This window comes from Acinonyx jubatus, chromosome B2, assembly GCF_027475565.1.
Source record: "Acinonyx jubatus isolate Ajub_Pintada_27869175 chromosome B2, VMU_Ajub_asm_v1.0, whole genome shotgun sequence".
NCBI classification, from domain to species: domain Eukaryota; kingdom Metazoa; phylum Chordata; class Mammalia; order Carnivora; family Felidae; genus Acinonyx; species Acinonyx jubatus.
In genome coordinates this window covers 37,831,342-37,858,355 of record NC_069385.1, presented here as the reverse complement: position 1 = coordinate 37,858,355, position 27,014 = coordinate 37,831,342, and the positions used below count along the sequence as shown (strand labels likewise).

The 27,014-nt window shown below is 35.8% G+C and overlaps 1 protein-coding gene and 2 non-coding genes across 3 annotated transcripts; all 3 read left to right on the top strand.

The window, feature by feature from the left end:
* The first annotated feature begins 236 nt into the window (after positions 1-236).
* On the top strand, positions 237-8,485 carry CENPW (centromere protein W). The gene is made up of 3 exons (XM_015084319.3): positions 237-525; positions 5,983-6,096; positions 8,342-8,485. The coding sequence occupies exons 1-3, from the start codon at positions 400-402 to the stop codon at positions 8,366-8,368; spliced, it is 267 nt and encodes an 88-aa protein (XP_014939805.1). The 5' UTR covers positions 237-399; the 3' UTR covers positions 8,369-8,485.
* A 2,552-nt stretch (positions 8,486-11,037) lies between these two features.
* Positions 11,038-11,144, top strand: LOC113598931 (U6 spliceosomal RNA). Its single transcript, XR_003419699.1, has one exon. It is a non-coding gene; the product is annotated as a U6 spliceosomal RNA (small nuclear RNA).
* Positions 11,145-14,371: 3,227 nt separating this feature from the next.
* LOC113598935 (U6 spliceosomal RNA) lies at positions 14,372-14,477 on the top strand. Its single transcript, XR_003419702.1, has one exon. It is a non-coding gene; the product is annotated as a U6 spliceosomal RNA (small nuclear RNA).
* The last annotated feature ends 12,537 nt before the right edge of the window (positions 14,478-27,014 follow it).

The following is a 27,014-nucleotide window of genomic DNA, read 5'->3' as shown; positions in this document are numbered from 1 at the left end:
CTGGTATTAGGTTCAGTAAGTGTAATTGCCTTGGCATACAATCATTTTCCATAATTTCTCAACACTTCTGTGAAACACAGGAGAAATAGTTCTAAACCGCTGATATTACACAAAAATCGAAGAACGGAAGCCTGGCCCTTTAATGACATCCCTGGGCCCCCACCGAGGAGGGTGTTTTCTACCCTGGCGCCTCCGGGGGCGGGGCTTGCGCCAAGCCTACGTCACTACCGAGCGCCGGGCGAACTCCTTTGGCGGCGGATTCAAACGTTCGGGCTGGGGTATCGGGCCTGAAGGAGTGTCCCAGCGGCTGGGTGCTTCCTGCAGTCCGTTCGGGTGTGAATTTCAGTGCGGTGCCAGGAGGATCTTGGTAGCGAAGGCGGCTAGTGCCTGAGGGAGAGAATGGCGCCCTCGACCACAGTCTCCCAGAGAAAGAAGATAAAACGGAAGGCCCCCCGGGGCTTTCTTAAGCGCGTCTTCAAGCGACAGAAGCCTCACCTTCGTCTAGAGACAAGTGGCGACTTACTGGTGAGATTCTGTCCCTTTTTTGGGTGGGAGTGGGGCAAGGAAAGGTAAAGGAAATAAACCCCAGGTTTTATTTCGCCACCCCAGCTCTTTCAGGCCTCCGTTTAAGGCGTTTCCAGCAATGACTAGGGCAGGTTTGCTCCGGTTTGGCTGGTCAGTTCGTATGACGCTTAGTTGTCCCGGGGCCCGGTGAAATATAAATATCCGGACCTTTTTTACGGGAGGCTATTAGCCACATCATCTTACGAAAACTAACGTTAATTTCTGCTTTTGGCTTTTACATATCACTTTTCCAGAGCACAGTCTGGTACTGCGCTTAAGTGTACTTGAGAAAGGTATGAAAGATACAGTTAAAAAAAAATCTGGAATTGAGGCTGGGTTATATTTATCTCTTGTAAAGGGTATTACTGACATGGCTTTTAAATGTGTACCTCCTTCCTTGCCTTTCTCCCTTACCCCCATTTTTACTTAGTTAACCAGACATATTTCCCTATTTCCTCTACTTTAGCTTACTTATTAAAGAACACTGATCTAAGTTTACTTGTAAGCAGTGTGCTTTCAACTGTGAATTTATTTTCCTAGACAAATAGAGCACCTCTTAGTTGAGTTTTCAAGGCAAACCAGTAAAACTTGTTTATCTTACTCATAATCCTGCAGCATAATGCTCACCATAACCAAAACCACTGTGTAATATTTCTATCTTGAAATAAATTGAGAGTTTTTATGTTGTATGCCTGGAGCATATTGTTTTCTAGCAGAATAAACACTCTTTCCCTAGGTTTAAGCCAAAAGAGGCACTTCCTCCCTTTTGTCACGAGCTTTTTGAGTAAAGGAGCCATTGTAAGTGGGCACCTAATTTCCAGGAAGTCAAGGTAAAGAATTGTGGGTAGCCAGGATATATGGCTTGGAGAATGTCTTCAGAATGCGTCATCTATCTGTTCTTAAGCTACCTTGGGTGTTTTCAACTCTTCTCTGTAGCCTTCCCGAATTCACTAACTGCCTTCCCATCTGTTGCCTGCAAGTACAGCGTTTCTGTATTTGCTAGAGTACTATAGAATTGTCTTCACTTTTCCATTATTTGGTTTCTGAAGCCAAAATAGCTTTTTTTTTTTCTTCTGGGAAAAGTAGCCCTTCTGATATCTCCTGCCCTTCTTTTTTATCCCTTTCGAGACCCTGTAAGAAAAGACAATACAGTTGACCCTTGAATGACCCCTCCCACCCCCCCAAAGTTGAAAATCCATGTATAACTTTGACTCTGCAAGAACTTAACTACTAATAGTCTCTTGTTGACCAGAGCCTTACTGGTAACATAAAACAGTTGATTAACACATTTTTTGTATATGTATTACATACTGTATGCTTACAATAAAGTAAGATAGAGAAAAGAAAATGTTAAGAAAGTCATAAGAGAAAATGCATTTACAGTACTGTATTAAAAAAAAAATCTATCTTTTTCAAGAGTCATCTTATGTATACAATTTTGAATGCCCCTCTCCCCCAATGGCAAAATAACATAATGAGCTGGATTAAATAAAGTGATCTGCAGAACATTTTTAAGAATTTATTCTGGAGTTTTCATTGGTGCTGGGTTTCTAATTGGAGGGGGAGGAAATGTACCTGCTCCAGAATATCTATGAGATTACAAACTGGAGCAGATTATTTGGCAGAAATTTCTCAAGTAGTCAGAGTCCTCCCATATCCCTCCCTGAGCTGCCTGCCTCAAAGTGATCCATGGACAGGTGGGCTCTATTGTGGATTGGGATCCAGGTGCTGTAGGAGACAAGGGAAATGTCACGCAGTTGCAGTGGTAGAGGAAAGGAGGCTTCTGTTGGCATCTGTTCCTAGGTTGTATGCTTGTCTTTGGCTTGTGTTGGTTCTCTGTCACTGTCTTGTATATGCCATCCATCACCTTGGTTTCTTTGCCTATGGTTTTCTGCTTGCTTTTGACACTTTGTAATCTTATCCAGCAAGTGTCCCCCGTCATCCATAAACTTTTCTACAATTATGGTGGTCAGTTTTGATCTGTTTTTTTCTGAACTTTGATAGCAGTGATTACAGTTTAGCTATTGAGACTCTGGCACTGTTCTCTAAGTTTCATATGTCAGTTTTGACTCCCAGTGTGGTATGCATCTTCTTAAGAATAAGGAACCATACATATGCTTTTTGTCTCCCATTATCTTTAAAAGAAAACTAATCCACTTTTTTTTTTTAAAGTTTTTATTTTTAAATAATCTCTACATTCAACGTGGGGCTCAAATTTACAACCCCAAGATCAAGAGTTGCACACTCCACCAACTGAGCACAGCCAGGAGCCTCAAAACCAATCTACTTTGTATATAGGTTTGTCTTTTGTATATAGTATTGTTGTCTTTTGTAAGGTTGTCTTTTGTATATAGTATTTCTTCTACCTGAAGATGTCCTCACTCTACTTGGTAAACTCCCAGTTTCAAAATCTAGTTCAAATGCCAGCCACTTCCTGAGTCCTCCTTAACCTTAGGACCAACTTTATCTTTTTGTATCATCTATGGACAAATGTTTGTCTTTAATTTCGTATAGGTTTGGTTCTCTCATTGGATGGGGACTTTGAATTGGGAACTTTTTGTATTCCTACTCTTTGGTATAATACTTTGAGTATTATGAGTATGCAACTAGTGTTGGGAATGCATGGTAATTAATGTGGGTTGATTATTATTTATAACATTTTACTCATAAAGTCTTTGTGTTATTTCATAGTTCTTCTGCACTGGCTTTTTGTTGTTTTAATTTATGACTTGATTGTATATCCCCATGTCCAGTACTGGTGAGTACATCTATTAATCTGAATAAATTGTTCAGCTTTCTCATGGATTAGTTGTTTTTCAGATTTCTCACTAGTAATGCTGTGCAAATATCTGGATGCTTATGGTTTGTGTAAAATTGAAAAGTGCTATGATGAAGGGAGGAGGAAATCAGGCTGGCCCAGTCTTTTGGCCAATTGACACTGTAAAGGAATGGATATTTCTTTGTAAATTATCTTTCGCTTTATCTTTCAAGCAAACTGACTTTTTTTCCCAAGTAAATTTTTGATAGAATGGTCATTTTGAAGTTTGAGTGCCTTGTGGGATACCTTAAAATTTGTTTTTGTTAGGACCATTTTAATTTAAACCTTAGTGCATTTGAGTGGCACCACTCAGTTAACTGTTTTATGACAGAGGATTAGGTTGCTTTAAAAAAAAATTCTGTGACATTAAAAAAAGTAATATTAATTTGTCTCAGTACCTGTGGCTCATGTTTATAAGGCAGGTCTTTCCACATAGGTTAATAGGGTGAACTAAATCTCAGAGCAGTTTGGGAATTTTTGTTTTTTGCCTTTTCATTTTTTCAAAAGTGAAGTATAGTTGATGCACAACACAGTGATTCAACAAGTGTGTATGCTCTGCTCACCACAGATGTAGCTACCATCTGTCACCATACAACGCTGTTACAATACATTGACTATATTTCTTGAGCTGTACTTTTTATTCCCATGACTTGTTCATTCCAGTGACTTATTCATTCCAGTGACTTATTCATTCCATAACTGGAAGCCTGTATCTCCTATACTTCTTCACCCATTTTCCAATCCCCCCATTCCCCTTCTCTCTGACACCCATCAGTTCTCCAAAACAGAGTGTGGTTCATTGCAGATTGACTAAAAAATTTTTTTTGCCTAATTTGTGGAGAGATGGACAGATCTAATTGTTGACTACCTTGTGTGTGTGTGTGTGTGTGTGTGTGTGTGTGTGTGTGTGTAAATGGCTAAGATCACTGAGGATACAATGTTGGGGAAATTAGACATAATTCTTCCCCTTATATAGTACATTGAGGAAGACAGGTGAGAAATTGCTGCATAATGTATGTAGTGTGTACAGTTGTGAGAAGTTCAGGGTGCATAACCTTACATATTGGGGGTAGTTGGACTTTTCAGAGAAGTCTACAAACTAGTAGGATGCCAGTAGGCAAGGTTGTATTTGAATACCAAAAGAATTTCAAAAGACTTACTATAGAACTGTGAGCTGAGAATGGTGAGAGATGAAACTGGAACAGCCTAGTCAAATGGGGTTAGTATTAAGGAATTTATCCTGGGCATATCTGGAAGCTATTATATATTTAGAAGTAGGAAATCTAGATTAACAGGAAATTGTGCCCTATTATGGAATGTTTTTGCTGCAGAAGGAAATGGGCTATCATTAGAAGTTTAAAAAAGAACTGAATGACAGGGCATTACGTAAAGAATCAGAATTGGGTGCTTTACCCTAGAGTTCTTGTGAGAATTAAGACAGCACATCAAAAAAAAGTACCAAAGGACTATCTCTTTCCATAGGTTCTTTATCTCATTAAATTTAAATTCCCAATCTCCTCTATTTTTTCCAAATATCACTAACACATTCTTAAACGTCTAAAACCAGCTACTAAAGATTTCTGTATAATATTTAAATTTAAAACACCACATTATCTAGTTATTTAATGTTTAGTGAACTGTGGAGGAGTGGTTGTGTGCAGTACACAAGATAGTAAATATTAGATGAGTATTGTTCTACTGCAAAGAGCATATAATATTATATAAATGACCAATATATTAAAGATATTATCTAGCTGTACCTAAATGATTAATATTTATCTGCTTATGTTATCTATTTTAATGTCTTAAAAAGAGCCTTAAAGATTAGTAGTAGTAGATATGATTATTTTGATATGTTGGATGACAAGTAACTTGACCTTTATATATATACTTTTCAGTAAACTTTTAATATTTCAATTATTAGCCTTTTAAAAAAATGTTTACTTGTTTTTGAGAGAGAGAGGTAGAGAACAAGTAGGGGAGGGGCAGAGAGAGAGGGAGACAGAATCCCAAGCAGGTTCCATGCTGTCAGTGCAGAGCTGGATGTGGGGCTTGAACTCAAGAACCATGAGATCATGAACTAAGCTGCAATAAGAGTTGGACTCTTAACCAATTGAGCTACCCAGGTGCCTCTAACATGTTTTTGAATAGATATTTCAAATTAAATATCTGATTAAAATATCTTAAGCCCTTGGATTATAGCATGAGAGATGATTAGCTTTAAATATAATTGTTGATACCTTTTGATTTAAAATTTTTGGGAAATTCCATTATCAATTCAAATTTATTTGGAACTGGAAGGAAGAATATTTGCTACTTAATAGAATCCTACATAAACTTTGTAATTATGCTTTACAATAAATGGTATCATCTCTGGCCTTTGCTCAGCCTTATATAGCCTTGTTTCATGTATTGCAATGACTAAGTCTCTTTTGTGTTGAATTTAAGTTGGACTTATATTAAATTGAATTTTGTGTTAGTGAATTAACTTATACTAGTAAATATTACAACATTAAATTTTGGAATCTTATTTTTAAAAACCATTATTTCAGAGTATCAGTGTTTGAGTTTAAAAGCCCTTTTGAATTTTCTCTTTCAAGGTGCACCTGAATTGTTTACTGTTTGTTCAGCGTTTAGCAGAAGAGACCAGGATGAGTGCTTTTGAGAATAAGTGTGGCGTCATTAAAAAGGAGCATGTACAGGCTGCAGCAAAGGTAAAATCTGACTTGCTTTACTTGAGCAAGAATTAACTTAAAAAATATCCTCTAGTGTATCCCTTCTGTCTGATTTGGATTCCTTATTCAGCTTTGTTGACTGAGTTGATGCTTGGCTTTTTTTTTTTTTTTTTTTTTTTTGATTATGCTGGCATCCCGGTATAGTTAACAACAGAGTTGGCATGAACCAGGCCCAGAATGCCAACCGGTTATGTCACCACTTCTCCTAGTGGTGTGACACTTGCCTAGGTACATGGCAGCCTAGGCAGCTGCCTACCACAGAGGGATGTTTGGCTTTTTATGTTAATGGGTTTTAATTATGGAGTTAGATTTTCTTTTTTTTTTTTTTTAATTTTTTTTTTTTTCCAACGTTTATTTATTTTTGGGACAGAGAGAGACAGAGCATGAACGGGGGAGGGGCAGAGAGAGAGGGAGACACAGAATCGGAAACAGGCTCCAGGCTGTGAGCCATCAGCCCAGAGCCTGACGCGGGGCTCGAACCCACGGACCGCGAGATCGTGACCTGGATGAAGTAGGATGCTTAACCGACTGCACCACCCAGGCGCCCCAGATTTTCTTTTTCTATATGTTTATATTGTGGATTTCTGATGGAAAGATTCGTGGCCACTGCTTTATCATTACTTAGGGGAAGATAAATGTTTGGCTGCTAATCTGTATGATTTAATAGTAGGCCGTATATAGTTGACGGGGTTTATCACCTCGAAATTTATGAGAACTTCATGATCACTTAAAATTTTCCTAATTATTTGTTTTTCTAACTTTGGCATTCAAATGACTTATGAATCAAATCACTAATATAAACAGAGAGGATTGTGTCTTACTGGCATTTCTATACAATGTAAGAGTATGATGCCTAGGGTAGTTTTTTCCCAAATATATCCCAAGATCACTATTTTCATTTGATGTTAGTAGATGCCCCATCATAAAATGCTTTGGGGGTCAGATAAATTTAGATGACATACTATATCTCTTTGAATAGTCACAATATTTTATATAAAGGTTGTTTCTGTAATACTACGCAAGAAATTGACAACCATGATTGACTGGGGGATGATGTGGGAGAAAGACTTATTTTTGACAGTCTACCTCTTGGTAGACTTGTTTAATGTTTTTTTATTTTGAAATTATTATAGACTCACAGATGCAAAAATAATAGAGTTCCCATGTACCTTTTATCCAGTTTCCCACAGTGTTATCATCTTTATGTAACTGTATTTATGTAAAGTTACAAAAGCTTATGAGATGCAGCAGTAAAGAAACTTGTTGAACTCTATTTAACTTAGTATTTTAAAGATTTGAGTGTATAATATACTCAGCATTTTGTAAATTTGAGTATGTTGTACTTTCTTTTGTGGTACTAATGTGTAGAACCAGAGAAGTTACTGGCCTGGGATATAGACCTACTTGGTGGCGTCTGTGGAAGCTTAGAAATGTACATGCCCTGATACTTTTTTATGGGCTTTCAATTATCTTATATTCCAATAAGTTTCTAGACTATTAAAGTGAATATAAGTCTTTTTCTACAGGTGAAAAGCAAAGCTTAAGGGCTTGAAGAGTTATGTGCACATTTAAAATTTATAGTTTGTTTTTATTAATTATAGGTGTACTTACCTATAAGTAGGTAAATTCTTTAAAAAATTTTTGGATATATTTTGGTCTAATGCTTCCTGTCTTTTACAGCTAGAGATCTAATTTTATTTTCTCATGGGCTATATGTTTTGAAAATTGTCTATCTAATGAGCTTTTTAGCATAAGATGACTAGTCTTGGTCTCTAAATTGATATGATTCCAGCTCAAATGTAAGAAATTTGGTGTTACAGTGGATTTGTATTGCTTTATAGTTGTTAAATGCTTGATTTATAATAGGATTTTCGACTTTTGGAACATTCTTTAACTCCCTGGATTACTAAATTGCCTACAAACCTCAAGTTGGGAGCCATTAATCTGGCTACTTTTGGCTTACGTTTGAAGAAATTGACATTCAGAAGTGACTATAAAACCAAATTTTGAGAATTGCATGTTTCACATTTTTTGAGAGAAGTAGACTATTGTAGGGAAGTCTAGGACCATTATAAGGCAAAAAATTCCCTAATCACCTTCTAAATTGTATTTTACAAATTCAGAATCTTGCATATTATACACATAGGATGATTTAACATTTTGTTGAGGAATTGTTTTATTTGCCTTGTGTATAATATGAATCTTCATTTTTTCCCCCTCACAGGTAATTCTAAAGAAGAGCAGAGGTTAGAAGTCAAAGAACCATTTTTGAAAATTATATGATGTATTATTTTAGGTGGTAACAGATCTTGAAAGCACTTTTTATATATCAGCTAAATTGTATATTAAAATATTGGCTAGTTGTGGACTGTGTGTATTTATATATTTTTTACTGATATTGGAATATTTCTAACACCTAGGACTGTATAACTTTTTTTTTTTTTGAGGAATCATTTCATTCACTTTAAGTGGCCTCATTTTACTTCCACTTTATTGGTATTGCAAATGTTTTACATAACAAAAATAACATTTTACTATATAAAGTAGTTTGAAGAGATGTGATTTTAGAATTAAATTTATATGGATTTAGATTTTGTTACAATTAACTATGGAATCAATTTCATTTCTAAAGACAATGTGCAGTGAATCTCAGTACATTTTAACACTGATTTTTAACTTTTTAATGCCTTCATGTAAGCAATGCAGTTTTTACTTTACACTATTAATGACATTTCTCAACTGAAAATATCAGTGAGGTGTTTTCAAAACCTGTCTCTCTTCCTGAGCCAAAAAAATAACAGAGCAAACTTATTTTCTTTAAGTAGATTTAATAGATAGGTGTTTTATTTCCTCTAAGGAATCTGTTAGAAGTTCTTGTGTATCACCTGATAGTTATTTTTAACTTTTTATTTTGGAATAATTATAGATTGCAATATGAAGTTGCAAAGATAGTACAGAGAGGTCCCCATGTACTCTACATCCAGGTTTTTGCCAATGGTTATATCTTAAATATTGAAGTATGACAATCAAAACCAGGAATTTGATATTAGCATAGTGTGGGTGTGATTCTGTACCATTTTATCATATGTAGATTTGTGTAACTGCTGCTGCAGTCAAGATACAGAACTGTTTCATTACCAGAAAGTTCTCCTTCATGCTATCCTTTTTTTTTTTTTCATTTAAAAGTTTTTTTTAATGTTTAACTTTTTGAGAGACAGAGACAGAGTGCAAGCAGGGGAGGGCCAGAGAGAGAGGGAGACACAGAATCCAAAGCAGGCTCTAGGCTCTGAGCCATCAGCACAGAGCTTGACGCGGGGCTTGAACTCACAAAAGTGAGATCATGACCTGAGCCGCAGTCACAGATGCTCAACCGACTGAGCCACCCAGGCACCCCCATGATGTCCTTTTATACTTACGCCTAGCCTTCTATGGACACTCCTCCCCTCCAGTCCCTAAGCCCTGACAGTCACCAATCTCTTCTCTGTTTCTATAATTTTGTCATTTTGATGGAATCATACAGGCTATGACTTTTGAGTATTTATTTATTTTTTTCACTCAGCATAACTTCCTTGAGATCCATTCAAGTTGCTGCATATATCAGTTCATTTTTGTTACTTAGTCGTATTCTATGGTATTTATGTACCACAGTTTGTGCAGCTATTCACCCATTGTAGGGCATTTTGATTATTTCCAGGTTTTGGCTATTACAAGTAAAGCTGCTATGAACCAATGTGTACAAGTTTTTATACAGATAGAACTTTTCATTTCTTTGGTATAAATGCCCAGGAGTGTGATTGCTAGGTTGAATGGTGCGTTTGTTTATTTTTTAAAAAAGAAATGGCCAAACTATTTTCCAGAATGGCTGTACCATTTTATATTCCGATCAGTTTATGAGAGGTCCAGTTTCTTCACATTCTCATAAATATTTGTATTGTTATTTTTTATTTTAAGTTGTTTTGATGAGAGTGTGTCTCATGGTTTTTTCCATTTCCCTAATGGCTAATGATATTGCACATATTTTCATATGTTTCTTTCTCATCCATTTTTTTTCTTTGGTAAAATGTTTCTTCATTTCTTTTGGCTACTTTCTACTTGGATTTTTTTTCAACGTTGAATTCTGAGAGAACTTTTGTTTTTGTAGGTATGGGTCATTTGTCAGATATGTGGTTTGCAATATTTTCTGTTGCTTTTTACCCTCTTAACAGGGTCTTTTATAGATCAACAGCTTTTTTTTTTTTAATGTTTATCCATTTATTTTGAGAGTTTGAACCGGGGAGGGGCAGAGAGAGAAGGAGAGAGAGAATCCCAAGCAGGCTCTTTGTGGAATAAACCTAGCAGAGCCCAATGCTGGGCTTATTCTCACGGACCTGTGAGATCATGACCTGAGCTGAAATCAAGAGTCAAATTCTTAACTGACTGAGCCACCCAGGTGCCCTAACAGTTTTTGATTTTGATGAATTCCAACTTAATTGGGTTCCCCTCACCCTCTCACCCTCTGCCTTTTCATGGTATTGGTGTAATGTTGAAGGAGTCTTTCCCAAGACCTTGGTCCTAAAGATTTTCTCCTATATTATTATTTTTTTTTACAAGTTTTATAGTTTATGTTTTAATTTCTGATGTATTTTGAGTTAATTTTTGTATGAGGTGTGAGGTTTAGGTCAAGATTTAATTTTTTGTCTGTAGATATTATTTCAGCACCATTATTTTGAAAATACTGTATTTCCTCCATTCTTTTGCAGTTTTGTCACAGATCTGTTGGCCATACTTGTGTGGGCTGGTCCTGAGTTCTCTATTCCATTAATTTGTCTCAGTTGTTCCACCAATAACACATAGTCTTTATTACTGTGGCCATATAATCAGTCTTGAAATCATCTGGAGTGATTGCTCTCACATAATTTTTGGTCAGAATTGTTTTGGCTCATGCTCACTTTGGCAGCACACATACTAAAATTGGAACGATACAAAGAAGATTAGCATGGCCACTGCACAGGGGTGACATGCAGATTCGTGAAGCTGTCCATGTTTTTAAATGGCTATCTGAAATAAAGACTTGAATGCTTGTTGAAACTGGTAAAACAAAAAAAAATTTTTTTGGCTCTTCTGTTCCTTTGCCTTTCCATATAAATTTTAGAATGATTTCGTTTGTATCTACAAAAAAAAAAAAAAAATCTTGCCAGAATTTTGATAGGAATTGGATTAAACCTGTGAATCAGTCTGGGGAAGACTTGGCATCTTAACTATGTTAAATGTTCCAACCCATTGATATGGTATGGAAAGTCTCTGTTTATTTACATCTTTGATTTCTTCATCATTGTCTTGTAGATTTCACTTTTTTATCATTTTCTTTGTGTTTAGAGAACTTCCTTTTGTCATTCTTTTAGGGTAGGTCTCTGGTGACAAATTTTCTTTGAATGTCTTTTTTTTCAATTTTTTAAAATATTTTATTTTTGGGAGAGAGAGAGAGAATGAGTGGAAAGGGGCAGAGAGAGAGGGAGACACAGAATCTGAAGCAGGCTCCTGGCTCCAGGCTCTGAGCTGCCAGCACAGAACCCAACACAGGGCTGGAACTCACAAACCAGGAGATCATGACTTGAGCCAAAGTCAGACTCTTAACTGACTGAGCCACCCAGGCACCCCCCTGTTTGAATGTCTTAGGATGTGATTTTCCCATCATTCTTGAAGCATATTTTCACTGGATAGAGAATTCTGGTTTGACTGTTCTTTTGTACTTGAAAAATACTGTATCATTTCCTTTTGGCTTATATACTCTTTGATGAAAAAAATCTGTAATTAATGCTTTGTATCTTTGGCTACTTTTAAGAGTTTTCTTGTCATATTTTAGAAGTTTGATACCATGTGCTTTGGCATGGATGCCTTTGCATATATCCTATCTGGAGGTTACTCTGGGAATGTTTTTCTGCCAAATTTGGGAAATTTTCAGCCATTATGTTTTTGAATACTTTTTAGCCCCATCTTATTTTGTGGGTGTCTAATGACACAAATGTAAGATTTTTTTTAAGTTCCATAAATTCCTGAGGCCTTTTCTTGGGAAGGGGGGAATGTCTGTTTCTCTGTTCAGATTGGGTAATTTCTATGTTCTGTCTTCAAATTCACTGCTTATTTCTTCTGTTTCCCCATTCTACTGTTGACTCATTGAGGGTTTTTTTGGTTATTAAACTTTATAGTTCTCAAAGTTTCACTTGTTTCTTCTTTATCTTATATATCTTTCCTGAGACTTCATATTTTTTTTTTCATTTAAGTATGTTTGTAATTATTCAAGAATTTTTATGATGGCTGCTTTGAAATTCTTGTTTGATAATTCTAACATCTGTGCCATCTTGGTGTTGACATTTGTTTTCTATCATTCAGTTTGTGATCTGTTGATTCTTGGTATTCTGTGTGCTTTTTTAATTGAAACTTGGACATTTGGGGTATTATGTTACAAGACTGGATCTTATTTAAAACAGGACTTTTTTGGCACCCTTCTGGTGGATAAAACCTGATACTGCCTTGTTACTGCTGGTGGAAGTAAAAGTCCAGGTTCTTCACTTAGCCACTGTTGATAGCCCATGATGGTGAAGGAAGGAGCTGTCTGTTGTTATTGCTGGGTAGAGGTGGGAGTTTAGGCTCCCCACTGGGTCTTTGCTGATACCATCCTGATTGGGAGGGGGAGAGGTATTTTATTATTGCTATTCACTTGTATTCCTCTGGTGGGACGGTAGCCGTGTTACCCTTGAGCAGTGATGAAAAGTTCCAACTTTACTAGTCTCTGATACCACCCAATGGGGAAGGGATAGAGTTTTTTTTTTCCTACAGCATGAGAATGAAATACCAGACTTCTGGTCTTCGCTGACTGTGAGGGTGTGCTTCCATGATGAGTGGTAAGGGTCCTGCCTCTCCAGTAGGTTTCTGATACCTCACCAACAAGGAGAGGATGGGGTTCCTTGTTAGTGCTAGTTGTAGATGAAATTTTGGGCTCAAGATGAACTGAAATTACTAGCTTCTCACTTGGTCTTCTCTGACATCACCCTGGTAGCAGGGTTTGGAATGCTACGTTATATTCTGGCAAGAGTAGAAGTCTAGGCTGTCTACTTGACTGTTGCTGAAGGGAGTGAGAAGTGGAGGCTACAGTTTTTATCTGTTGTATTTGGCTGGAATAGATTGGTTATTGTCTTCAATTTTGTCTTGCTTGGATACCCCTTTTCTTGTCTTTTGGTTAGAGAGAGTAGCTTTTTAGAGGGCTTTTCAGTTTTCCCTCTTTTGTTTGTGCTTATTGGTGTTTTCTGAGTTGCCAGCTTCTCTAATATCCAGTCTAGGGTAGAAATGGGAAAAAGAAAACCCAGTGTACTCATCACTGTATTATTATTATTATTATTTTTTTTGTCCCAAGTTTCTAGCTAGTCTGGTGTTTTCTTTATATTTTTCAGAGTCTCCTTATATATGGATGAGGTGTGTACAGCCATCCTAGTGGCCTAATCCTCTGTATAATTTATTTAATTTCTTTAGAGAAAAATCCCTTCCACACTTCCTCCCCCCCCCCCCCCCCCCAGGATAAACTTCGGGGAATGGACTGTCCCACATACAGATCACCAGTTAAATCATTTTGTTATTGCCCTTAAGTCTCTTCCTCCATTGTACATGGCTGTCTGCACTCAGGAGAGGCCGAAGTTCTGCCTCAGCAGGTCAGCTGCTTCTGCTGCAGCATCTTTTATTGTTACCTGTAACTTCTTAGGCTCTGCCTCAGCACTCTTTGCATCTAGAAGTTTCCTGAACTTTTGAATGTCTGTATCTTATCTCTTCAATTTTGGTTTATACCTTTTTATATTTTCTTATTTTAATGGAGTCTAAGGAGGGAAAGATTGTGTGTGTGTGTGGTCGGTCTTGAACAGAAAGCCTTGTGAATTCTTAGTTCAACATAAATAAAATTTAATAAGTTAATACTTCTAAAGCATTAATGTGCCAAGGCTTCAACATATTATTTGCAATATAAATACACATTTTTAACATAAAACTATGTTAAATATGAGGATAAATTATAGATCAATATTAAGATTTTTCATAAGAATGTATAAAATTGAAAAAACATGCAACTAGAATAATTCATGCTGAAGAGTTCTGTAAATGTATGTAATATCAAAATCTCATTTGTCACTTGTCTTTAAGAGCTAGATTAGGGAATATTGGATCCAGGACAACTAAAACTAATGTATTTGGAGTTAATATTTAAGATTTTTTAAAAATGAGGTTTTCCCTTGTGCTTGCTTTGGCAGCACCTGTATTAAAATTGGAATAATACAGAGAAGATTAGCATGGCCCTACTCAAGGGTGACATGCAAATTCATGAAGCATTCATATTTTAAAAAAATGAGATTTTCTCATCTTTTCTGTTTCTTATATGATGACAGATGAGCATAATATTGCAGTTAGGCCCACTATCACTTCCTGAGAAGACTTTCAAATAGTCTGGACTTATTCTTACAGTGTCTATATTAGGTTTCTATATACAAATTTTCTACCTCACCCCAACTTTTAAGTCATGGAAACTTCTAGGAGAGTGGGCTAAGATTAAACTTCTCCAATTGAAGGGCAAACTAGGATTCTAATCGAGTATTTGGAGAAGCCTGGAGGTTTTTGCTCCATCGTTACAGACCATGATATTGCTAACCTGCAGGAAAATACAAGACCAAAAGAGGTATGTGCTTGCGTGCTGTGCACACAACCTGGGGAGTAGGATGGGATGAAGGGAATTGGTAGAGGTAAGAGTGAGTAGAGGCGCGTGAGTGTCATGTGGGTTTGGCACCTCTTCTGGGAGGTTTTTTGTTATAGGTAGAAATTTTACTATCTTGGTAACAATTATAACTCCCAACATTTCATGAGAGTTAGAGACTGAAGTAAGCCAGAAGCAAGACATAATGAAGATAGAAGAATAGGAGAAATTCATTGGTTTGTCTTCTGTGTCTTATATTTATATGCCACCCATCCCTCACACCTGAATAAGAAAAGATGAAGATAATCTAGAATATAAGAACTCCCTGAAAAACTCTTTAATATTTTCTTTAGTGTCTTAGTAATAAATTCTTTGTTTTTGTGAAAAAAATTTCAACTTTAAATTTGAAAGATATTTTCATTAGATATAGAATTCTAGATTAGCTGTTATAGCACTTTAAAAATTATTCGATATTTTCAGGCTTCCATCATTTTGTTTTGTTTTGAGAAATTCAGAAGACTTAATATGTCTTTCTTTCTTTCTGTTAGCAAAGGGTTTCCTTTCTGGTTTTCAGCAATGTTACTGTGATTACTTTCCCTAGGTTTGTTTTCTTTGTTCATTTGCTTTCCTTTTTATTTTGCTTGATGTTTCTGAAAATACGTGGTGTCTTTCATCAGTTTTGGAAGATTCTTAGTCATTATCTTTTCTGATATTGGTTCTGTCCATTTTCTTTTTCCTCTTCTGGGATTCCAATTATGTCTTATTAGACTTCTGACTATGCCACTTGTCTCTCTTAGACTCCTGTGTTTTTTACATTAATTTTTTTTCTCTGTCCTTGAGTTTGGATATTTTTGTTCACTTGTCCCAGGTTTACTAATTTGTCTTCTCTATTTCATCTGCTCACACACACATCAGATGAGATCTATATTACAGACCTTTTTTCTCTCTTAAATGCATTTGGTTCATCTATTGAAACTTTTAATATTTTTTATCCATTCTTTCCTCTGTTGTCTTGGACATATTAATTATATATATACTGCATAGTATATATATAGAAGTTTATTTTACTCAGAGAGGGAGAGAAAGAGGCAGTGGGGGAGGAGCAGAGAGGACAGGATCCCAAGCACACTCCTCACTGACAGCAGTGAGCCTGATGAGGGACTTGAACTCACAAACTGTGAGATCATGACCTGAGCCAGAGTCAGATGCTTCACTGACTGAGCTGAGCCATCCAGGCTCCCCGACATATTAATTGTATTTTAAGGTAATTGTCGGTGAATTCCAATATTTGGGTTATCTGAATTTTTTTCCTCTTGTTCTCTTTGTTTTTTCTCTTGGGTTTTGTTCACGTAGTTTTGTCTTTTGGCATGCCTAATAAATTTGGCCCAAATGCTGGATATTTAGTTTGAAAAAATAAGTTATTCTCCACAGAAGGGTCATTCTCTCCTGCACCGTGCAGACAGAGTGATGGCTGATCACCTTAATCTAATCAGTGACTATGCTAATCCATGGCTGTGTTGTTGTTCAGAAGAGATTCGGTCACCTCTTGTTTGCCCGTGGCCTTCCAGGTATTTTTACTGGGAACTTAATATGTTTTTTTAGTAGCTCCTCTTCTTGCATGTACTGAATGCTAAGACTTTGACATGTCAGAATGCCAAAAACTCTGCTTTACTTTTCAGAGTCTTTTCCACATAGGCACCAGAATTCTATAAATGCTCTGAAGGAAAAACTGACCTTCTGATTAAAGGTTCTAGGTCTCCATCAAAAGCTCTGCTATTTCAGCCTGGAGTCTTAGCCTGCTTTCTTTGTTAGAGTTGGCAGATGGCTATAGGGTAAAATTGGCTGCAAATACTAGCTCACTTTTCTTAATGTTCTCCCTCCTGCAGTCTTAGTCCTTCTATTTCTTCTGAGCAGATCTTATTTGTCTTCATATAAATGGCTTTTGTATTTTATCTAGTGGTTTTTTGTTCTCAGAAGGAACACTGGCCATAAACTTAAGTGAGTGTGACCACCTGTCCCAGTTTGCCAAGCTGTTCCAGTTCAGCACTGTAGATCGCCAATCCCAGGAAACTCTTCATCCACAGGCACACTGACACAGTTGGTCATTGTAATTATAAGCCATCCAGAAACGGTGGTTAGTAAATTTAAATTAATATGAAACTAATATGTAGGAAGGTATTTTTAACAAAACTCATGTGAGAAAGACTACTTTTCATACTGAAGTTGTATGTTAAATTACTTAGCTCATAATTGTTAAGCCAATATTTTCATGAGTAAGAGTGCTTAAGGAAATGCAAATATCTATTGTTTAGAAATTTTAAAAGACTGTCTAATCATTATTTTGTTAATTGTTCTAAGAAAGTTGGCAAAATCATCGGTTTGTCTTTGAAATCGTTTTAAGTGTTTGTACAAATTCTGACTTTCATTTATCTCTTTTTAAAATGCATTTTTTGGCTCTAAGATGTTTTTGATCAGATACTTTTGTGTCTAAGTAAAAATTCATGCTGACTGGTCTATCCTGTGTGAAGGCAGTGAACTCAGTGCTCTGTGGTTTCATAGCTAATATGCACCGTAGAAAAGTGAGGCAGAGGAACACGGCTCTTGGATGACAAAGCTTTATTCATTAAGCTCAAGAAATTCTTTCATTTGTAGATACTGTATCTTGTTTATATTTTATCATATTTAAAGTTTGAAACAAAAAAAAATAAAATTTGTCCAGTAAAAAATGCTACAAGAGCAGATGTTTTTATTAATGGAGATACAATTTTTAAAAGGCTAGATTCAATATTTTGTATGTGATTTGGGAAATACTTGCCTTGTGATAGTGTCATGCTGTCTTAAATTGTATTTCAGTTTATATTTTTAATTGTCATTTTATATTCATTTCTGATTTTGCCAAGTAGAATATAAGGTCTTCTAGGGCAAGAGCTTCTCATTATTTGATTCCTCAAAGCTGATGTACAGATTTTTATTTAATTTCCAAGAGGACTGGATTTTCAATGAGCAGTTACTTATGGCCAGATAATGCATCTTTATATATATTATGACCTTACCGAACTCCAAAAATAATCCAAAAGAAAGAACATTGCCACATGTTTTAAGAAATCTAGATGATCATCTGGATTCTGCCATTAACTACACTTAAGCAAAGTAGTTTCAGTATCTCTCTCTGTAAAATTAAGGATTTGAAGACAATAGTTTCTGACATTCCTTCTAACTCTTCAAAAATAAAAATAAAAAAAATAGACTGGTTTCTGAGAGAGCTAATATGGAGAATGTTCTATTTGGACGTATCAGAGCCTTAACCCATGTTGTCTGAAGTCCATGAACTGCTGTGATTATAGCATTTCTGAGCTCCCTAATATCTTTTATTTTGTTTCCATAAAAGACCATAAAAGTTATTGATAACTTTTCTTAGATCTGTTGCATTTAGTTGTTTTTTCTTATGTTCTCTTCATTTCTATTTTTTCCCCTGATTTTCTTTAGTATTGTGCTGAAAACAAGCTTTTCAGAGTTAAGATTCACACTCTTCTTCATTTATCTAAAGCTACATATAATAAGGAGAGGAAACTGTTAGAAGATAGATGTTGTTTCAAAGGTATATCTTGGTGAAATTGGGATAGTTTTGGCCTGCATACTTAAATTTTATTTTAAAAATCCTTCTAGTTAACATAGAAATGTATTTTAGGGGCGCCTGGGAGGCTCAGTTGGTTGAGGACGGACTTCGGCTCAGGTCATGATCTCACGGTTTGTGAGTTCGAGCCCCGCGTCGGGCTCTGTGCTGACAGCTCAGAGCCTGGAGCCTGGTTCGAGTTCTGTGTCTCCCTCTCTCTCTGCCCCTCCCCAGCTAATGCTCTGTCTCTTTCTGTCTCAGAAACAAATAAACATAAAAAAAATTTTTTTTTAAAAGAAATGTATTTTAAAAGAAAAATGGCTTATGTCTGTTAAGTCTCAACTTGAGGATTCTTTGTGGACGCATAGGCACTGAGATCTCTTTCTTTAATGAACAGCAGCACTGCCTAAAGACAGTATACGGCCAAATGGAGAGTATCTGGTATTTGATTGTTGAGTTCATATCAACTAGACCAGCCAGGGAAGTGATTATGTTCATGGTGGAGGGATTTCATCAGCTGACCACCATTATATAATGGGGTGGAATAACAAGAGACCATAAACTAACTGGTGGTTCAGGTACTATATTTGGCTTGCACAGAAGTTTTGTTTGACACACATAGTTTTGTTTTTTTTTAATTGAATTAATAATATTTAAAAATTAAATTTCACATGCAAATTAAACTTCTGGCTTTTTTTTTCTTTGAAAAATTGTGCAGTATGACAATAATACATCCACAGTCAGTAGGACCTAAATAGTAGCTTCTCTTAGATGACAACATTCTTTTCTTTGTTTACCCCAGTTAATCAGGCCTTCTTTACTTATTTATGTTAACTACTGCACCTCTGTAAACATTTGAGTTTACAACCCATTTGAAAACTTAAAAATTGGTATTTTTCTTGACCTCCCTGGCCAATTTTAGTGGCATGACCTAGCTGTGACTCAGTTGTGTTCTCTTCCTCAGCATGATATTTTCCAACATATCGTCAAGTTTCTGGTAGCAATTAGCTTGTACCATTGGCTCCAAAGCTTGTTCTAAGTCCAATAGTAGCAGCCAGATCCTTAAAGAATCTGGCCTCTGGCAACAGATTAGGGCAAAGTGTTTGAACTCATCCAAATATATCTCTCATCAACCTTGTCTCACCCATCCAAAAGTAACTCAAGTTTAAGATTTCTTGTATCTATGCAAATTGGATTAAAATTCATGTCTAATTTGTAATTTCTCAAGGGAGTTTCTTGATACACAGATAATAAACAGATAATACACAGATAATAGTGTTGATTTGCTTTTCTATATTCATCACTAAAAAGAACGTTCTCAAGTTGTACTCATTTTAATAATGTCTCTTTCCTTTATGATGCTGTACCAGGAACTGTAATGGTACACAGTTATTTGTCTTGCATTCAATCCATTGCATACTGACCCCCAAGTATTTGACAGGCATGGTGAAAATCCATTCTATATGTAGTTCTGTGGTGCTTCCTAGAGTCACCTGGTACTAAATCTGAGATCTAGAATTCTAGATGGTAGCCGTGCAAAATGTACTATTGTGGTGACTGCATCAATTGGGCACTCAGTTACACATTTGATGAATGGATGAGTAATGGAAGTCACTTAAAATTGACCACTTAGCCTAGTCTTTGCTGTGTCACATTCAAAGGAATAGATATCTGTTTGCAAAGGTTTTGAAGAATAATGCAGATGGTAACTCTAGTCTTTCTTGAAGGCACAGCGCAGGGTTTTCTAAGCATTTCACTCAGAAAGCTTCTAAAGTTTTTCTTCAGATTTTCTTTTTCTTATTTATGAAATTGGCTAAAATTTCTGCTGCTTTCACTTTCCAGAGTAGTGTCACCACCATTTTTTTTTCTTTCAGTGTTTAATAGCTCTTCTTTTCCTGGGTGGAGCTTTTAGGCATCCTAATTCTTATGACCACATTGACCCCTCTATGTTTGGAGCTGTTCTTACCCTTCATTGATTCTAAATTTAATTTTTCTATCAAGGTTGCTTCTCTCTTCAAAATCTGCTCTTGTGAATGGGTGAATAAAATTGTTTATTTTTTTAAATATTTATTTATTTTTGAGAAAGGGAGAGCAAGCAGGCAAGGAGCGGAAAGAGAGGGAGACAGAATCCCAAGCAGGCTCCACGTTAAAATTATTCACTTTTTTATATGTCAAAGAAAACTTGAATGAAGGAAATTTGTTTCTTGTTCCCCTCCATATATTTTTCACCCACCCAACCAGGTTGGAGAAGCTTGAAGGAGGAGAAGTATTGAAATAGTATGGGATATATAAATTTAATACCTAGACAAATCATGACTGAATAAAAACAGGTCAGAAGACAACCCATCTGCATTATGGTGAAGGTATTTAGTCCTTACTAAAAGCCTGTAAAATAGATGTTATTTAAAATTATTCTCGTAGGGGCGTCTGGGTGGCGCAGTCGGTTAAGCGTCCGACTTCAGCCAGGTCACGATCTCACGGTCCGGGAGTTCGAGCCCCGCGTCGGGCACTGGGCTGATGGCTCAGAGCCTGGAGCCTGTTTCCGATTCTGTGTCTCCCTCTCTCTCTGCCCCTCCCCCGTTCATGCTCTGTCTCTCTCTGTCCCCCCAAAAATAAATAAACGTTGAAAAAAAATTAAAAAAAAAATAATAAAATTATTCTCGTAAATCACAAATCAGAAAACATTCAGAGAGAAGTGACTTGATGCTTATAATCATGCTCAAAATTGCCTGTGGTGGGCAATTTTCATGTAAACAAAAAGACTGAAGGAAAAGGTCTCAGTGAGTCTAAGACCTGGTTGTGAAGTGACTGGAATTTTTATATTTCTTAATTTTCAAGTAGAACCACAGACTATTGGGGATGGTAGCATTATAATGAACTCCAATCGACTGGCCTAATTGTACTTTAAATACTATAAACTTAGGGGCTAGAGATGATTAAAATGGAATAGTGACCTAATTGTACATTTTCAGAAATTTATATGAGTTGGGGTTAAACCACACTAGGATACCACAGTGTGAAGAAAAATAATGTTAACCTGTGTTTAAAAATAAGTGTTTATGATGAACAGATATTCTAAAGCTACCATTTAGGGATTTTAATAACTAGTAAAGCAGGAAAAAAAATCCCTGTTTTCTCCTTCACTCTGATCCACAAAACATTAAATGAAAATGAGTATTTTTATGTTTTGTGGCCATATGAGTTTTTCCCCCTCATATTTTGTGAGTGATGAAATTCCTTAATTGTGAAGTCCAGATTTCTGATTAAGCAGTTTGTCCTTAGTGGGCTTTTAAATCAAATTTTATCTCCAGGCCTTGAGAGTTAAGGCTGCCAAGACTTAAATAAGGAAAACATTCATTTTGATTCCTAATAACATTAAATTTTAAGACTTTGCAGTTGTAAAGCAAATACTAAAAATTCAAATTTGAAAATAAAGTTGGGATTGAGTGTGCTATTTTAATCTTTACTATGCAGGGAAAAACAATGCAGTCTAATTAATATATAGTATAGTTACATTTGATTTGTATTATAAGATGAAATCAAAGACCTGAAAATAATTTTTTCTCTTATAAAGTTTTATTCTATAGTTGTTTTCAAAAAGTTCACTCTTTATATTATGAAGCCCGTGATATAAAAAGAATACATATCTTTCAGTAATTTCTTTGCATGAATAGTTTGGCTAATGAAATGATGCCAATTTTCAAGACTATACAAGATTTTTAATTATTTTAGAAAACTTACTGAAGTTTTAGTTATGTTAAACTGTTAAAGTATCTATTTTCAAAATTGTCATATAGTATTTATTACACCGATAAATATCATGTACTTATAAGTACAATATACTTAGCTACAAATCCCAGTATAGAGCAATTGGGGGATCAAAGGGGTAGGTTGGTGAGACAATCAGATCAGTAAGTTGATTAAATGCTCCTAACCCTGTAATTTTGTGCAGAGTACCCTCTGCTATGAAAATTAGATGTTCTTAGATTTTTGTAACTAGACTGCTTAGGTTTTCCAGAAGGAAAGAACATAGCTAATTGTAATAAACGCTTAACTTATTTTCAGTGATATATGTACATTTTTGGTCAGTTTAGATTTTAAGTGCATTAAATTAAGTATTATGCCTGTGTAGGTTATTTTTGAAATCGAGTAACTTTGAGTGTCATCTTATGAATAGTTTCTGAATTTGTAAATGTATACCATGTCCTCAAATAATCATGTTGGGCATGTTCATTTATTTTAGTACTTGCTGTGTGCTAAGCACTCAAGTAGAATGAAAGAGAAACAATATCCCTGCATTCAAGAATACCCTATAACTATCTATATGAGGGTTTTTACTATAGAGTTTGCTTAAATATTTGCTTTTTTGTTTTTTTTTTTTGTAAACCAAGGTCATAGTAATCACAGAGGTAATGTAAAGGATTTGAATCAGAAAAACTTCCTGAGAGTTTTTTTGTTTTTGTTTTAATTTTTGTTTTTTTGGTAGGGGGCACCAAATTCAGACTTGGTGGAAAAGGATAATGGAAGGTTGAAAGTTGGCGGAAAACACGTAGAGAATGGTATGGACAAGGAGGAAGAAATAAACCATAACATGAGCTCACGATTAGAGTGCAGGGGCATGTATGTTGAGATTGAAGAGATTGTTTGAAAGACTTCCAAATCGTGGGAGAAGTGAACCATCAGGAATTTAGAGTCAGTGCAGGGGACAGGAGGTAGTGAGGTTCTTTGTGTGGGGTTATAAGTAAAGAAAAGAAATGTTGTGGGTTTTTTTTTAAAGATTATTTTAGTAACCATGAGTGGGTTAAGAGAAAATAGATACAGTGAAACTACTTTGAAAGCTGTTGCAGTGTTCAAATATGAAGTAATTACATACAACTTTCACAGTTTTGAAATAAACAGGAGATACTAGATCCGAGAGAACTAACGAAAGGAAAATAAATTATATAAAATCTCTAGTGTCTAAGTCATTTCAACTTTTAGTTTTAATTAGGAGTAGATACTGATGATTTAAACCATGATCTAGAGAACTTTGGGGGAAGTTAAGATACAGGTTATGGAAATCCCAAATACAACAGCCTAGGCAAAAAGGGGAAGTGGCAGTTTAGGACTCCTGCAGTGGCTTAAATGTTTCATCAGGGTCTTGGATTGTATCTTTTAATCTTTGGGGTGAAGGCCTTTCTTTATGTATATCTTCATAGTTTCAAAATAGCTGCTGCATCTCCATATATCACCTTTGTGTTCCATACTAGAGGAACAAAGAAGAAACAGAAAGGGTGGAACTTTTATCAGCAGAGAAGCTTTTCATCCTATTTACTTGAAACTTGTCCTACAACACCACACATAGTTAACTTTGTTTTCCTTTGGGTGAGAATGTGTAAGATCTACTTTCAGCAACTTTCAAGTATATAATACTGTATTATTAACCATAGTCATTAATAACCATATTATTAACCATAGTCATAAGCTGTACATTAGATCTTTAGAACTTATTCTTTTTTTTCTTTTTTTTTTTTTTTTTTTTTTTAAGAAAGAATGTGCATGAGCAGGGGAGAGGGCCAGAGAAAGAAAGACATACAGAATCTTCAGCAGGCTCCACCTCCGCTCTCAGCATGTAGCCTGATGCAGGGCTCGATCCCACAACCCTGGGATCATGACCTGAGCCAAAATCAGGAGTTGGATGCTCAACCGACTGAGCAACCAAGCTACTCCAGAACTTATAACTGAAAATTTGTACTCTTGATCTGCACCACCCTATTTCCCCCTCCCCTCAACATTCCCCAGTAGCCACCATTATATTTCTGTTTCTATTAATTGGGTTGGCTTTTTTTCCTTTTCCTTTTGTTTTTTTTTTTTAAGATTCCACACGTAACTGACACCATACAGTATTTGTGGTGTACACATATACATTTTCTTTATCCATTCATCCATTGAAGGGCATTTAGGTTGATTCTGTACTTTGGCCATTGTGAATAATGTTGCAATGAGCATGTGTGTGCAGATATCTGTTTGAGATACTGATTTCAGTTCCTTTCAGATATATACTTAGGAGTGGGAATGCTGGATCCTTATATGGTAGTTCAATTTTCATTTTTTGGAGGGTCCTTAATGGTTGAATCAATTTATGTTTCCACCAACAGTATATAAAGGTTCCCTTTTATCCACATCTTCCCCAACATTTGTTATTTCTTGTCATGTTGATAATAGCAATCCTAACAGATTTCAGGTGCTATCTCATTGTGCCTTTGTTTCATGTTTTCCTGATGACTAATGATGTTAAGCATCTTTTCATATACCTTTTGGTAACTTTTTTTTTTTTTTTAATTTAAATCCAAGTTAGTTAACATTGTGTAGTAATGGTTTCAGGAGTAGAATTTAGTGATTCATCACTTACATATAATACCCAGTGCTAATCTCAACAAGTCCCCTCCTTAATGCCCATCACCCATTTAGTCCATCCCCCACTCATCTCCCCTCCAGTAATACTGTTTGTTCTCTGTATTTGAGTCTCTTATGGTTTGACTCCTCTGTTTTTGTCTTATTTTCCCTTCCCTTCCCCCATACTCCTCTGTTTTGTTTCTTAAATTCTACATATGAGTCAAATCATGATACTTGTCTTTCTCTAACTTATTTCACTTAGCATAATACACCCCAGTTCCATCCACGTTGTTGCAAATGGCAAGATTTCATTCTTTTTGATCACTGAGTAATATTCCATTGTATATATATATGCCACATTTTCTTTATCCATTTATCAGTCGATGGACATTTGGACTCTTTCTACTGGTCATTTGTATGTCTTTGGAAAAATGTCTGTGTAAGTCCTTTGCCCATTTTTTAAACGTTTTATTTGTTTTTTGTTTTTTGTTTTTTTGTTTTTTTGTTTTTTGCTATTGAGTTGTATGAGCTTAATATATTTTGGATATATCAGATATATGATTTTCAAATATGTTCTCCCATCCTATAGGTTGCTTTTTATTGAAGGTTTTATTGCCATGCAGAAGCTCTTTAGTTTGGTGGAGTTATACTTGTTTATTTTAGCTTTTTGTTGTCTGTACTTTTGGTGTTTTATCTAAGAAATCATTGCCAAGACCACCAATGCCAAGGTTCTTTTCCCCTATGTTTTCTTCTAGGAGTTTTATGGTTTCGGGTCTTACATTTATGTCTTTAAGCCATTTCAAGTTAATTTTTGTATGATGTAAGATAGAGATCCAGTTTCATTCTTTTACATGTGGATATCCAATTTTCCCAGCACCATTTATTGAAGAGAGAGCTTTTTTTCCGCTTGTGTGTTCTTGGTGCTCTTGTCAAACTTAGTTGGCCATACATCTAGGCTCTCTCTTCTGTTTTACTGGTCTGTGTACATCTTTTTATACCAGTACCATACTGTTTTGATTAATATAGCTTGAAATCGGGAAGTGTGATGCCTCCAGCTTTGTTCTTCATTCTCAGGATTGCTTTGGCTCTTTGGGATTTCTTGTGGTTCCATACAAATTTTAGGATAGTTTATTGTATTTCTGTGGAAAGTGCCATTGAGATTTTGATAGATATCATGTTGAATCTATAGATTACATTGGATAGTATGGACATTTTGACAATATTCTTCCAATCCAAGAACATGGGATATGTTTTTATTTGTGCCTTCAGTGTATTTCATCAATGTTTTATTGTTTTCAGTATTCAGGTCTTTCACTTCCATGGCTAATTTTATTCCCAAGTATTTTATTGTTTTTGGCACTTTGTCTCTCTGAGCACCGTCAAGGAAGGAGAAGCATATATTAGGTAGGTGTCTGGCAGAAGAGGTGTTTTGTATAACCCATTGATTCTACAAAAAAAAAAAAAATGTATTAAACCATAAAGTTAAAAACCTTAACATGTTGGGCTGGAGCTCTTTCAGTTGTCTGAATACTGACTCAGGACATTTGTTACTGTTTTTGATCCTATTGGCTTTCTCAGACTGTGTGGCCAGAGGAAACCTAGATTATGTCCAGGAGGAAGTGTAGAAAATTCATGTACTCTGAGGACCAGCTTATAAATATGAAGACTATTACATAAATATGTGGTTTCAAATGTCTTTAAATTTAATTTTAATTTATATTCCATGTTTATAGTTTTGACACTTAACATCTCAAATTATATTGTCAAAATTGTGTTTTTTATGCTCCTTCTAACACCATCTGTGATCCTAGATGAAGGTAAGCCTTTAAATTAAATGACCAGTATACTTGTAACAATTAAAAAAATTTTTTTTAATGTTTATTTATTTTTGAGAGAGACAGAGACAGAATGTGAGTGGGTTAGGGGCAGAGAGAGAGGGAGACACAGACTCTAAAGCAGGCTCCAGGCTCTGAGCTATCCGCACAGAGCCCGATGTGGGGCTCGAACTCACGAGCTGTGAGATCATGACCTGCGTCGAAGTCGGATGCTCAACTGACTGAGCCACCCAGGTGCCCCAACAATTTTAAAATAGGAAATAAATGTGGTCAGATTATCAGGTGTACATAGTACTTGTTCCCCCAAATGATATGTGATGTAGGTGCAAAACTGTATAGCTAAAGATATTTAGCCACTGAGATCATT

What these genes read in the sequence shown, in the direction of transcription:
- CENPW (XM_015084319.3), top strand. Translation starts at nt 400, where the DNA reads ATGGCGCCCTCGACCACAGTCTCCCAGAGAAAGAAGATAAAACGGAAG. An exon ending in AGACAAGTGGCGACTTACTG is followed by an intron (nt 526 to 5,982) that starts GTGAGATTCTGT and finishes TTCTCTTTCAAG; the next exon opens with GTGCACCTGAATTGTTTACT. An exon ending in ATGTACAGGCTGCAGCAAAG is followed by an intron (nt 6,097 to 8,341) that starts GTAAAATCTGAC and finishes TCCCCCTCACAG; the next exon opens with GTAATTCTAAAGAAGAGCAG.